The 14837-nt window shown below is 40.2% G+C and overlaps 1 protein-coding gene across 1 annotated transcript in view; it reads left to right on the top strand.

Annotated features, from left to right (window-relative positions):
- SLC4A8 (solute carrier family 4 member 8) overlaps nt 1-8519 on the top strand; it is a 65335-nt gene extending 56816 nt beyond the window's left edge. The window contains exons 19-22 of the mRNA XM_058167937.1: nt 180-353; nt 2703-2840; nt 5531-5646; nt 8432-8519. Of these exons, the coding sequence (XP_058023920.1) occupies nt 180-353; nt 2703-2840; nt 5531-5646; nt 8432-8519 (516 nt within the window). The remainder of the gene's footprint in view (nt 1-179; nt 354-2702; nt 2841-5530; nt 5647-8431) is intronic.
- The last annotated feature ends 6318 nt before the right edge of the window (nt 8520-14837 follow it).

Raw genomic sequence — 14837 nt, 5'->3', positions numbered from 1 at the left:
GGTTTCCTTACGGCAGCACATCCATAAAGGTGTCAGTTGTACAACTCTCTGCCTTGCCTTCCCAGCCATCATGAACAATTCCAGGATCATGGTTGGAGTAATACAATTTCTAGAATGCCTACCCTACCAATTGCATCTTTTTCAACACGTGCTCTGTTTTTCTTGTACGATTTTCCTAGTTTTTTGATCGCCTGAAGTTAATGGGAATGCCCAGCAAACATCAGCCTGATTTCATTTACCTGCGACATGTTCCTCTGAGGAAAGTATATCTCTTCACGGTGATCCAGCTGACCTGCCTGATCATTCTGTGGGTTGTCAAGGCGTCTCCTGCAGCCATTATCTTTCCCATGATGGTAAAACACTTAAGCTGAAGTGTCCGTCTCTGTCATAAGGCATGGGGAGGAGAGTCAGAGTTGCATCTCGAAGGCATTAATCTGGGATCTGGTATGACATTTCCCAATTTTGAGAAGGCCTGATTTTGCTGAGAATCCTGAGTTGTAAGGCTTAAGAAATGGGTCATTAGTTATATATTATTCATATGTCAGAGAACAGGTGAGTGACAGTAGTTTGTTTATTTGTTCGTATCCAGTGGTGGGATTCAAGTAATTGAACAACCGGTTCTCTGCCCTAATGATTTCTTCCAACAACCAGTTTGCCAAACTGCTCAGAAAGTTAACAACCGGTTCTCCCGAATTGGTGCGAACTGGCTGAATCCCACCACTGTTTGTATCCTGCCTTTATTAGTAAAGGTAAAGATTCCCCTCACACATATGTGCTAGTCATTCCCAACTCTAGGGGGCGGTGATCATCTCCGTTTCAAAGCCGAAGAGCCAGCGTTGTCCAAAGACATCTCCGTGGTCATGTGGCCGGCATAACTAAACACCAAAGGCACATGGAATGCTGTTAAGATTCCCACCAAAGGTGGTCCCTATTTTTTTACTTGCATTTTTTATGTGCTTTCAATCTGCTAGGTTGACAGAAGCTGGGACAAGTAACTGGAGCTCATACCGTTATTAATATTAATATTTATTATTTTATTTTTACAAATAATTCAAGGCAGCAAACATAATCAACACACCTTCCTCTTCCTGTTTTCCCCACAATAACTACCCTGTGAGTGAGTTGAGATGAGAGAAAGTGATGGCCCAAGGAGACCCAGCTGGCTTTCATAGCTAAGATGGGTCTTGAATTTGCAGCCTCCTGCTTTATAGCCTGCTCCCAACTACTATATACTATTAGCTATTGCTGCTGTTTTAAGAGGAAATCATTTAACAGTGGAACCATGTACAAACTGGAAATTAGGATAAAGAAGGATTTTGTAGATTTGACAGAATATGTCATTTTTCAGTTCCATGTACAATTGACATAATAGGTCAATACCATCCATTAACTCTTCCTAAATTTCAGTGTTAATTAATAGAAATCTTGCTTGTATGTTGGCTATGATGGAGGTTCTCTCAAGTGGGCTGTACAGGTAGTCCTCACTTACTGACCTCAACTAGGACTGGAAATTACTAAGCACCATGGTTGTTAAACGAGATATCACATGACCACAACTTGTGATTTCACTTTTGTGTTCTCCCAATTATAGTAATTTTGCTTGTTGGAAGCTGGCTGTGAAGTCCATAAATGGTGATCACATGGCTGCAGAATGCTGTGATGGTCACAAACGAAAAGGATTGGTTGCAACTTTGAATGGTTGCTAAGTGAGGCAGTCAGTAAGTGAGGACTACTCGTAGTGTGCTAACTGACATGAGCCTTTTTTTACCAGAGGAGTTGTGGTTTGAATCACGTGCTTGGAGTTAAAATCTGATTTTCTCTCAGTGTGATCATTTCTGTATAGAATAGAGGATATAAATAACTAAATAGTTCCAACATCTTCTTAAAAACTTCCAGTGTTGGAGCATTCACAACTTCTAGAGGTCTGTTGTTGCACTGATTAATTGTTCTGACTGTCAGGAAATTTCTCCTTAGTTCTAAGTTGCTTCTCTCCTTGATTAGTTTCCACCCATTGCTTCTTGTCCTACCCTCAGGTGTTTTGGAGAATAATTTGACTCCCTCTTCTTTGTGGCAACCCCTGAGATATTGGAACACAGCTATCATGTCTCCCCTAGTCCTTCTTTTCATTAAACTAGGCATACTGAGTTCCTGCAACCGTTCTTCATATGTTTTAGCCTCCAGTCCCCTAATCATCTTTGTTGCTCTTCTCTGCACTCTTTCTAGAGTCTCAACATCTTTTTTACATCGTGGTGACCAAAACTGGATGCAGTATTCCAAGTGTGGCCTTACCAAGGCATTATAAAGTGGTACTAACACTTCTATGTTAATAGAATGTCTACTAAATAGTTCCAAGACAATTGAATCCACTTTTTCTTTGCATCCATTGTCCCTAATGAATTCTGTATTGTTTCTTGCCTTTTCCTACTGATTTCAGCAGTATCACAAAAGATCTGTGGTTGTGTTTATTTAACAATGGGAGAACAACAGCCTCAGAATTAGCATAAAAGCAAACTTATTTGCCATAATGAAAACTTTTGGAAAAAGAAACCTTGATGATGCTTGGCTTACTTTCTGGTTCTCTCTTTCAATTTATTCTCTCTGGTGCTAGTTACAGTATCTACTTTGCTCATTTCCAGTGAATTCTTTTGTCATGTCAGGAAAGTTACTCTTTTTTTTCCCTTTCTCTTTTCTCCCTTCCAAAGGTTTTAGCACTGGTCTTTGTTCGGAAGGTCATGGATTTATGCTTTTCAAAGCGGGAACTCAGCTGGCTTGATGACCTCATGCCAGAAAGCAAGAAGAAAAGATTAGATGATGCTATCCAAAAGGCAAAACAAGAAGATGTGAGTAGGTTTAAGTACGCATACAGGTAGTCCTCGACTTGCAATGGTTCGTTTAGTGACTGTTCAAAGTTACAACAGCACTGAAAAAAAATGACTTATAACCAGGGGTGAAATTCAGCAGGTTCTGTCAGGTTCTGGAGAACCAGTAGCGGAAATTTTGACTAGTTTGGAGAACCGGCAAATACCACCTTTGGCTGGCCCCAGAGTGGGGTGGGAATGGAGATTTTGCAATATCCTTCCCCCAGGAGTGCGGGGAGGGAAAGGGGATTTTGCAGTATCCTTCCCCTGGAGTGTGGTGGGAATGGAGATTTTGCAGTATCCTTCCCCTGCCATGCCCACAAGCTATGCCCACCAAGCCACACTACGCCCACCAAGCTACGCCCACAGAATTGGTAGTAAAAAAAATTGAATTCCACCACTGCTTATAACCGTTTTTCACATTTATGGCCATTGCAGCATCCCTATGATCATGCGATAAAAATTCACCTAACTGTTTCTCTTAGCAACATAAATTTTACTAAACTTACTAACATAATCTCCACTATCGCTTTCATGTCTTGCTTCTATGCTCTCATGAGTGACCAGTAGAGGGGAGCATTAGATCTTTTTTTAAAAACAAGACTGGCTTTCTCTCCAGAAATTTCACCAGGAAAAACAGTTTTTAGCAGAAAAGGTTCTTCAGCTAACAAAGGAGAGTACTTTTCTTCTGTTTTTAATTTGTTCGTTTTTACATAGTTATTTCAGTCCTTTTTTCTTATGTTTCCATATCTTTTTTCTTATCTGCTGTACTGAGGTCTGGGAATTTTTTTTAACTGAGGTTTCTTGTTCCCTAGCCTCTCTGGATATGATCTTTTGCCATCTCTCTCTCTCTGTCTCTGTCTGTCTCTGATTTTTCTTTCTCTTTCTCTCATATCTCTCTCTCCTCCCTCTCTCTCTCTGTCTCTCTCTCTCTCTCTCTCTCTCTCACATCTCTCTCTCTCTCATTCTGATTCTCTGTCTCTCTCTGGGTCTCGCGGGCGCTTCTTTGGCTTTTGTTGGTACTGGACGCACCTTGGTCATTTGGGGAGACGCACTGCCTGCTCTCTGCCCCGAGACACTTGCCCAACCTGGCTGCAACCGATGCTCCGCAATGTAATGGGCTCCAGGAGGAGAAGGGGATGCTGTTTCCCCCCTCTCATCTCTCTCTCTCTCTTCCCCCCTTTCCCCCCCTCCCTCTCTCCCTGTCTCTTCCTGTCTCTTATGGGTGGCAACTGCTGTGGGTATTGTGGACCCTTAGGTCAGATTGGGTGTAACTTTCTGGCTCTGGAGGTAATTTCCAGGAAAATTCATGTCTTGGGCCTTCATGGCTAGAACATCACTTCTTCCAGGCATGGACTGTGTAGGTGCTAAATAAACTGGAACACTTTAATATAGTAATGATGCAATTCAGATAAAATAATATGTTCAGGGCATAATGCAGATTGGGCTACTTCGGTTGAAACTTGTTTATTTATTTATTTAGACAATTTATATTGCCGCCTATTCTAGACACCACAACAGTTTTTTTCCCCAAACACCATCACTCTGCTAAACAAATAATTCCCTCAACACTGTCAAACTATTCATTAAGTCTGCTTTACTATTAATCTTCTCATTGTTCCAATCGCCCATCTCCTCCCATTTATGACTGTATGACTATAGCTTGTTGCTGTATCATTAAGATTTATACTGATAGTTTTCTAGTATGATTTGACTGCTTATTTGTACCCTATGACTATCATTAAGTGTTGTACCTTATGATTCTTGACTAATGTATCTTTTTTTTTTATCTACACTGAGAGCATATGCACCAGAGACAAATTCTTTTTTTTTTGGAAAAAGTTTTTTATTTTTTTTAAAAACAAACAAATATAAAACTATCTTCAATAAAGACAAATTCATTGTGTGCCCAATCACACTTGGCCAATAAAGAATTCCATCTATCTATCTATCTATCTATCTATCTATCTATCTATCTATCTATCCGCACATGGCGACTCAAGGCGGCTTACACGAATATAAAAACATCATTTATGAAAAATAAAACTAATAGAAGAAAATAAATAATAAAATAATATAATAGCCTCCCCTTCCTGTGACAACACATTACACAAATCATTTAATGGGCTCCATCCCGCTCTGGGTTCCTCAGGCCCTCTGGAAGAACCAGATCTTCAGTGCCTTCCTAGAGAGTGTTAGAGTCGGGGCCAATATAATTTCTGGGGGAATGATGTTCCAGAGAGAGGGAGCCACCATGGGGAAGGCCCTTCTTCTGAGGCCCACCAGATGTATCTCCATGGGTAATGGGACTCATAACATTCCATGCCTCCCCATTCTAGTAGGGTGGGTAGTTGTGACCGGCAAGAGATGGCCCCTCAGATAACCTGGTACCAAGCCTTGAAGGGCTTTAAAGGTGACAACTAACACCTTGAATTGCACCCAGAAGCAAATCGGCAACCAATGCAACTCCTGTAGGAGAAGTGATGCACATGCATACCGAGGTAATTATCAGCAAATGTCATGAAAGTTGATAACTTACGTTAAATAAAATGGTGAGAATGTTATCCAAAGGGTAACCATTATCAATTTGGTCACAGAAAGCCTTGGCTGGTCTATGTGCAGATTATTTTATCACAATCTAAACTAGAATTTTTCTTCTTTGTGTTAAAAAGGAATCGCAGAAGATGATGGAAAATGGTACCTCGGCTGTAATTGAAATGTCTCCAGTGACTTCAAATTATTTGGCAGTTCCAGGAAGCTCAAAAAATGTACCAAAAATTGACATTAGGTAAAAAAAAAGAAGAAGCTAAAAGCAATTGTCACATAGTTGTTGTTTGTGCTGTTGTTGCTGCTGCTGCTATTGCTATTTTAATTCTTCCAGTAACCTCTTTGGGAAGAAAAAAACATAATTTTCTTTGGCACATCATTTGAGTGGTATCAACCACTTTTACAACTGTGCTCGTATGCAGACACTCATGGCTCCATCGCTGGCATTTTTTAAGAATAGCACCTTAAATAATTTCCAGCTTTGTAAATATATACAGGGCCTAGTTGAGTTGTGTCCTATCAGTGTGGGAAATGATATAGATCAGGTGTCTCCAACCTTGGCAACTTTAAGCCTGGTGGACTTCAACTCCCAGAATTCCCCAGTCAGATGAGTCCCTAACACGAGGAATGACACCAGACCCACACTCACGAGGTCCACACAGGATTTCACCACCACACATCCACCCAGAAAGCAGACCCAAACCCACACTGATGATGAAGCACTACCAAGGACCAGAAGCTAGACCGCAGCTGCAACATTAGCCATTTCAAACCCCTCCAATCCATACATGCAGCAGACTGACACCCACTATGAAGATGTAGCACGACCACGACCACAAAGCCAAACAACAGCAATGCAGCTCACTAGCTCAAATCCCCCTGCAACTCAGACTAATTTGAGCACAACCAAGCCCCCACCCAAACAGGACACACCCCCAGCCAATCAGAGCACAAACCCCCCCCCCCATCCAATCAGAGCACAGCCAAGCTCCCACCCAATCAGTTCAAATCCCCATTAGCAGTTAAAAAGGAAGAAACAGCTGTAATCACACATTGCTCCCAGAAGCACGAAGCTGAAGCTTGAAGATGACGAATAAGACTTTGTCGAAACGTCGCCAAGACACTTCCAATTTTACGCGGGAGAAAACCCGAATAACCAAAGACCTACATACAAACACCCACGAAAACCTCAGAAAACAAATATATATATATATATATATATATATATATATATATATATGTATGTATGTATGTATGTATGTATGTATGTATGTATGTATGTATGTATGTATGTTTGTGTGTGTGTGTTTTGAGGTTTTCGCCCATAGAAGGACACAACAATCTTTAATTATTGTTGAAAGAAAAAACTATTTTTCATTTTGAGGCCATTCTAAAAGATTTTACTTACCATATTTTTTGGAGTATAAGATGCACCATTTCCCCCCCAAAAAGAGGGTGAAAATCTGGCTGCGTCTTATACTCCAAACGTAGCCCCGCCCAGCTTCTCAAACAGAAGTTTCAGAGGCTGAAAGAAGCTTCAGAAAAGAAGCCCCCATACAGAGCTTCAGAGGCTTTTTTTCTGAAGTTCTTCTTTTGGAGGCTTTCAGAGGCAGAAAAAAACAAGCAAAAAAAAAAACAAGGCACAGAGCTCACAATCAAGGAACCTGTTGCTAAAATTCACCTCTGGGAACAGCTGATTGGGGGGTATTCCGGAGACCAATCCACCTGCCAATCAGCTTTTTTCTTATTTTCCTCCCCAAAAACTAAGGTGCATCTTATACTCCGAAAAATACGGTAAATTATAATGAAGTTCGCTACACTATCACCCATGCCCTCTTATTCCCTTTTTATTTATTAATTTATTAAATGTATATGACGCCCATCTCTCTCTAAAAAGAGACTATTTGGAGTACGATTGAAGAAAGTAAGGCTTGTATTGAACTGACTGAACTTTCTATTCCAAAGTGGATACAGATAGTCCTTGACTTACAACCATTTGTTTCGTGACCATCTGAAGTTACAACGTGACTGAAAAAGTGACTTTATGATGGTTTTTCACACTTATGACAATTTCAGCATCCCCATGGTCATGTGATCAAAATTCAGACACTTGGCAACTGACTCATATTTATGACGGTTGCAGCATCTCAGAGTCATGTGAACCCCTTTTGCAACCCCATTGACAAGAATAGTCAATGGGGAAACCTGATTCACTTAACAACCGTGTTACTAATTTAAGAACTGCAATGATTTTCTTAACAACTGTGGCAAGAAAAGTAGTAAACGGGACAAAACAGGGGCCGTGGTAGCTCAGGCTGGTAAGAAGCCTGTTATTAGAACACAGAAGCCTGCAATTACTGCAGGTTCAAGCCCCACCAGGTCCAAGGTTGACTCAGCCTTCCATCCTTTATAAGGTAGGTAAAATGAGGACCCAGATTGTTGGGGGGGCAATAAGTTGACTTTGTAAAATATACAAATAGAATGAGACTATTGCCTTATACACTGTAAGCCGCCCTGAGTCTTCGGAGAAGGGCGGGATATAAATGTAAATTAAAAAAAAAACTCGCTTAACATCTGTCTTGCTTAGCAACATGAATTTTGGGCTTAATTATGGTCATAAGTCAAGGACTACCTATATCTAATGAGGGCAGTATACAACTAAGAAAAGGATAACAATATTAGAAAAATGGATATGCTATTCCTTGCCTCCACTCCCCCCATACAGGGACATGTATGAACTGTATTTGTTCATTGACAATTCCTTTTAATATTTAAAAATTCTGGCATTCCACACTTTTGGCTCTATAATTAGTATAAGCATGGCTTCATTCATGTAGTCAGGGAAAAGGAAATTTTTCTAATCATAAAATATAATTTTGTGTTTTGAAAGCAACTGAATTATGTGTGTTGTATTTGGAAATAGTCTGTGAATAATTCCTATCTCATTTAAGGCAGGGGAATCTACTCTACATGATGAAAATAATTTTATAAAATAAGAAATTATCTTAATGAAAATGTTATTATAGGTCGGATCCTGCAGATATTAATATCTCAGAAGAAATGCCTAAAACGACTGTGTGGAAGACTCTCACGATGAACACAGAAAAACTCTGAAGTTAAAAGGAATAGGTATGGAAATTGTCCATGGGGAAGTCTCAAATCACTACATGCAGTCTTCAAGAAATGATAATATCACCTAAATTGGTAACAAAACATCTGCAAGAAAACCACCAAGCTCAGAGAGCACCAAGAGCCCCACAATGTTCAAGGAAGATTATATAAAGAGGATAGTTTTAAAAATGGCATGCTGAAAATTATTATCCACACCTTTCCAAATACTGTAACTTTCCTACATCTATTACTGTGAGCTGAATATAGTCAATGTATGCCCACAAAATCACCATACCATCTATGTAGCATAGGCGGTCAACAGTTGTATTATATATAGCTTATAAAGGAAGACCAGTCATTTGACTAATGATAGAAACTTCTGGTCCAGAAGCAGATGTTTGCAAACGATTTCTATATATATTTTTTCTTTTGACAATCTTGTAATCCCTTGCATTGGGATGGAGTCGGGGCAACTGAAAGGAGCTTGAGACTTTACTAACTGGATGCCCTTCCTGACGCCTATGCAGAGTCCACAGCAGACAATTACTCATTGTGCCCAGAGAGAGAAATATCTGCCACTAGCTAGGATCGAACTCACAGCGTCCTCATTGTGAGGCGATAATTCCGCCTCTAGGCTACTGCACCGTTCTAAACTATTTCTTTATGCCAAGGATATAACTGGACAACCATGACAAGCACATTCTAAACCTGTTTTATTTGCTTAAAAGTTGGGGTGGGGGAAAATAAAAGATACGGGAAAATGTCTTCAGGGTATCCAGGACTAGTATCTCTAATGGCAATTTTTGATTTACAGCTTGGCCGTTTGGGACTTGGCTTAGGACAAGGAGCTTGCAGCACATGAAGATGACTCAGGGAAGAGCCAAGGTTTGCAGGCAAAGGAGAGAAAATACTTTTGCAATGGAAAAGGCACAGACTCACTAATTGCCCCGGTACTTCCTTCGTACAAGTAACTGGGTTCATATTAAAGCCATTGAGAAGTGTTTTGATTATCCTTTGTGTGCTTCAGTGGGCATTCTAATTATCTTTTGACCAACAAGGTAATAGAAGTCTGATGTTTAAACCTCTCGTGTGTGCATACACACGTTCATATTTTCTGTATTACAATTTCTTAGTAGTAGAGAGATTGCTGTCACTTTTTTTTTTTTTTTGGCCTTCCGGCGTGTGTTCAACGATTTCCACTTTGAATGTATAGCAACATTATGCCACAGTTATTTTCCGTTTGGTTTTGGTTTATTGGGTGCTACTTAGAGATGTGGGTGTCATTTGCAAAAATCCAATTATAAAATGTTACCAAGTTACCATGCAAGCAGGTGATAAAAGGTAACCCAATATTACAAATAAGTGGGAGAAATGTCTCTACTTTTTCCTCCCCATTTTTATTTCCTAATCATGCTGCTTTTTCGGTTCGTTGTTTATTTGGCAGCCAATCCTGTGAGGAGTTTTTTTTTTTTTTAAGGAAATGTATATGTTGCTTTGTTAATGTGATTTCATGTCTAGGTGAATTCAGCCAAGCCATTGATCTCAGCAATGCAAATTACTTAAGGGGAGAGAAAAGTGATTAACAGAAGAATTGTCAGTGTCACTGTTTGCACTATTTTGATGGTTACCAGCTGACAAGATAATGTGTGAGCAAAAAAATAAAATAGAGATTGGAGCTCAAGATGTGTACAAACAAAGAGGTAGTGTAGTGTGTTTAAGTGCAATGCAAACATCTATTATCTCTCTTCATCCGTGTGATAAAATACATATCTGGCCTTGGGAACAGGAAGGAATGAGTGAACAGTAAAGGGTGGTCATTCACAAAATATTACTTAGATGTGAGAAATAAGGAGACACGAGAAAGAAAGTCAAAATAATAAAACACATACAAACTAACTTTGCTCATTATAAGATGTAGTACAAAGAAGCTCTGACAGTTTTCAAGATTCTGTTCTTATTCTCTAAAATAATAAAGATAATCTCAAGTGGTCCTCAGTCTCATTTCAAAAAATAATGTCATAAGATACTAAAATTATTTGGCAAAAGTGATTCCTCCCTTTCCACACAGCCTGCTTGGTTGACAGGGAAGAAGGGGAGAGACAGAAGGAGAGAGAAGATATCAAGCAGATAGAAATAAAACAGGAGATCAGGGTTGCAGAGAAAATGGATGACTTCAATCCCACAGAGAGCTTGCTTCTACTCCATTCACTAGCATCATGTGGGCTCCATAGTTTAACCTCCCTGGAAGTATGACTCTGGACAGAAAAACAAATTGTTTATTCCTGCCCTATAGTTCATTCTAAACCAGGGTTGTCAAACTCGCGGCCCTCAGGCCGGATACGTCATGCGCTAGCCATGTCCAGTTTAGCAAAGAGGGGGGGGGGAGTTGCAATATGTCAATGACAATGCTGTGAAGACACGAGTTTGACACTCCTGTTCTAAACCATTGCTTTTCCTTTTCTTGTTATTGATGGTCATAGAATATTTAATCTCGCATTTCTAGCATTCAAAACAGTTTACAAAAAAAGGGACCAAAATGATAAATATGAAAGCGCACTTTGCATACTATGCTAAGGAAAACTGCTTTAAAGTAACACCACTGAACCCCTGCTGCAGGAGTGGGCTCCTGGGGGTTCGGCAGGGGTTGGGTGATCCTCTAGCCAAGGATTGCCGGGGTTCGGTGAACCCCCCAAATGCCACCTCTGGATGGCCATGCCCACCCCGCCCACATTGATAAGCAATGTGATTGACAATGAACAGTTGTTTCTCCTTATTTTCTCTAATAGCATAAATTGCTGCCTTGGTTAGGAACTGGGAGGCGCTCTTCCTGCAGAGAACGCTTAGATGATCCACTTTGGTCTGCATGCTTGATGCAGCCCAATGACTGTTGTGTCTTTTGTGATGCAGTGAGACTAGCAAGGAAGTGAAAGCCAAGTTGCATACACTTATATCCCAGGCTTCCATGTGGACTTTTATTTTTGGAAACCAAGCTGGCTCTGTGTTCTTTATGCTCTACACCAGGAGTGTCAAATTCAAATTCATTGAGGGCCGCATCAGGGTTGTGCTTGACCTCGGGGGGGGGGGGGCAGGGTAGATGTGGCCAGGGTGGGTGTGGCCAGCTCGATGTCACTTGACCAGGCTCCGTTTTTGGCTGTGACAGCCTCTAAAGCCCTCTGCCAGTGAAAACAGAGTCTGGGAGGGCCGCGTGTGGCTCTCCCAAGCTCTGTTTTTGCTGGCATAGGCACTGCAGGCTGGTCCTTTGCTGTTTCCAGGGCAGTTCCGCGGGCCAGATCTAAGCACCCTGCAGGCCAGATCCGGCCCATGGGCCTTGAGTTTGACATCCCTGCTCCATACTTTAGAACTGTGGGCCAAATCATCTTATAAGCTTGCCTCTTTGTTAGTTCATTTCTTGGGCTGCTCCACTATGGGATTTCAAATTCTTACAACGTCACTACTAAATAGAGAGAAGAATCAGGTAATTGGTTCTTGATGATTGATGTGAGACAACTTAACATTATGCCATGGGTTTCTAATCTTTTGAAGCCAGCAGACATACTTAACTTTCAGAAAGCATGTTATGGGTGAAATTCACAAAATGGTCCATATGCAAGTGTGGTTATTCATACAATGACCACTGCAGGGAAATGACAAACCTTCCTCAAAAAACAAAACAAAAAACAAAACAAAACACCTGCATCCCAACACAAATTTTAAGGGTTTTTAAACAAAAGCATTTAAATAATGTCACGTATTAAAAATAAGATAATATTTAAAACAATACTGACTGTCCTGTCTACCTAATAATTACAGGAAATAATAAAATAATGGCAATTTGAACAAAATTAAGGGAATTAAACAGATCTAAAACTTCAGGGGATGAATAATGCTGTCTTATGCCTGTATGATGTCTGACACAGCATAACATCTGTAAGATTCCCATAAATTAGTTGCAGGTAGTTCTCGATTTATAACCATTCGTTTAATGACCATTCGAAGTTACAATGGCACTGAAAAAAGGGACTTATGATCATTTTTCACATTTGCAACCATTGCAACAGCGGTGAAATTCATTTACCTTTGCTACCGGTTTGGGTGTACTTCTGTGCAGGAGCGCACATGCCTCTTCTGTGCATGCGCAGAACCTCCTGTGCATGCGCCGATGGTTAAAAAAATGGGATGTACTGATTTCCCTGCGGGTGGGCGGAGCCTCCTGCCGCCAGCGCTACCGGTTTGGCTAGCTGGATAGAACTGGGGGGATTTCACCGCTGCATTGCAACATCCCTATGGTCACATGATCAAAGTTTGGATGCTTGGCAACTGGTTTACATTTATGATAGTTGCAGTGTCCCAAGGTCCAATTCATTTAACAACCATGTTACTAATTTAACAACTGCAGTCATTCATTTAACAACCATGGCAAGGAAGGTCATAAAATGGGACAAAAGGCACTTAACAACTGTCTTGCTTAGCAACAGAAATTTTGGGCTCAACTGCGGTCATAAGTCAAGGACTACCTGTATATATAAAGAGACAGTACTTTTCAAACAATCATTCCAGTGTCTTTCTGTAAGACATTCAGTTTCTTTGATGGATTTTGTTGCTGAAAAAAGGAAGTCACAGAAATTTGAGCTTTGTAGCAGTGTGTCTCATTCACCACCCAATTCCAAAACTCTTCATGAGTTTAATTTGGGTGATAATGAGAGCCACTGCCACTGAAGACTGGTTTGCATTACTATGAATTTTCTTAAAGAGCAGTGGGAAAGAAGCAGTGCTAAATATAAAGACAGCATTCCACAATTGTCAATTACAAATAAATATACATCATTATTTTATTCTGCCTAACTTAATATAAATTATAGGATTTCCAACAAGATCACCAACAGCTGATGACGGATATGGCACAAGAAGAAGAACTTAATATAAAATAAAAATTATCACCGATTTATGGATGATATCCATTTCATTAACATGATAAAACAGTTTCAGTAGTTAGATAATTTGATGTCCCCATTGAGAAAGAACCCAGTAGTAATTAATCAGTTGGGAAGGAAATCTTTCAAAGGATTTGTTAATTTGAGAAGACAATTTTATCTCACCACTCCTAGAATCAAGTCTGGTAAGAGAATCCAAATCATTTGCATCTTAATTTTCATAAAGGAGTTTGTCTTAGTTGTGGCAATGTATTTTATTTCATGCTCATAAAAAGAAAATGCTCAGCTTTGCGTCCAAATGTTCTGAAGGGTTCTTCAGATAGTTGGTAGAACCTGAGTAGGAAATAGTAGAGCAATGCAGGTAATCCTCATGTATCCACCACTCATTCAGCAAACATTCAAAGTTTCAACAACACTGAAAAAGGAGACTTGCAACTAATCCTTGACGTAGCAGCCGCCGTGGCAGCATCCCTACAGTCAATGTGATTGTGATTCAGGCACTTGTCAACCGGCACAGATTTATGATGATTGCAATATCCCACAGTCACGTTCTTGTCATTTACAACCTTCACAGTAGGCAAGTCAATGGGGAAGCCATTAGGAAGTCACAACTCACAATATGATGTCATGCTTAATGATCCACAGTGCATCTCTTCACCATGACTAAGTTGGCCATGATCACATTTACTTTACATCTGATAGGAATAGAGTTGCCTATCCCAACGGCAGTTGATAAATGAGGACTATTTGTATTAGGGGCTAAGAGGAGAAGTCTGAATTGAATGGCTATGGACTATCATGATGGAGTTCTGCAAGGGCACAGCTAAGGCAGAAAATACACTAATATGTTGATTGTGGCAATTATTGGTTATTTACAGAGCACTGCTATATTAGTTGGTCAAGTAAAACACCAACAATCTCACTTAACACATGGCTAGATTCATATCACAGAGCCAGTTTGGTATAGTACAGGGGTCTGCAAACTTGGTTCTTTTAAGACTTGTGGACTTCAACTCCCAACTGGCTGTGGAACTCTGGGAGTTGAAGTCCACAAGTCTTAAAAGAACCAAGTTTGCAGACCCCTGGTATAGTAGATAAGGTATCAGCCTAGAAACCAAGAAACTGAATTCTAGTCCCACCTAAGGTACAAGCCAGCTGGTTGATCTTGGGCCAGTCATTTTCTCTCAACCCTAGGAAGGAAGCAATGGCAAACCATTTCTGAAAAACCTCACCAAGAAAATTCCAAGGTGGTTTCGAACACGATTGAATGGAATAAATATACCAAACAATCTGTTCTGGAATAATATGAAAAAGTGCCACATATAGATCTGTGGACCTATGTATTATTCCAGCTACTTGGGATCATTCTGAATTAAAGCATAAACCTTAA

The sequence above is a fragment of the Ahaetulla prasina genome, chromosome 2 (genome assembly GCF_028640845.1).
Source record: "Ahaetulla prasina isolate Xishuangbanna chromosome 2, ASM2864084v1, whole genome shotgun sequence".
In the NCBI taxonomy this organism is placed as follows: Eukaryota; Metazoa; Chordata; class Lepidosauria; order Squamata; family Colubridae; genus Ahaetulla; species Ahaetulla prasina.
Note: the sequence above shows the minus strand (reverse complement) of the source record. Positions and strands in the feature narration are given on the sequence as shown.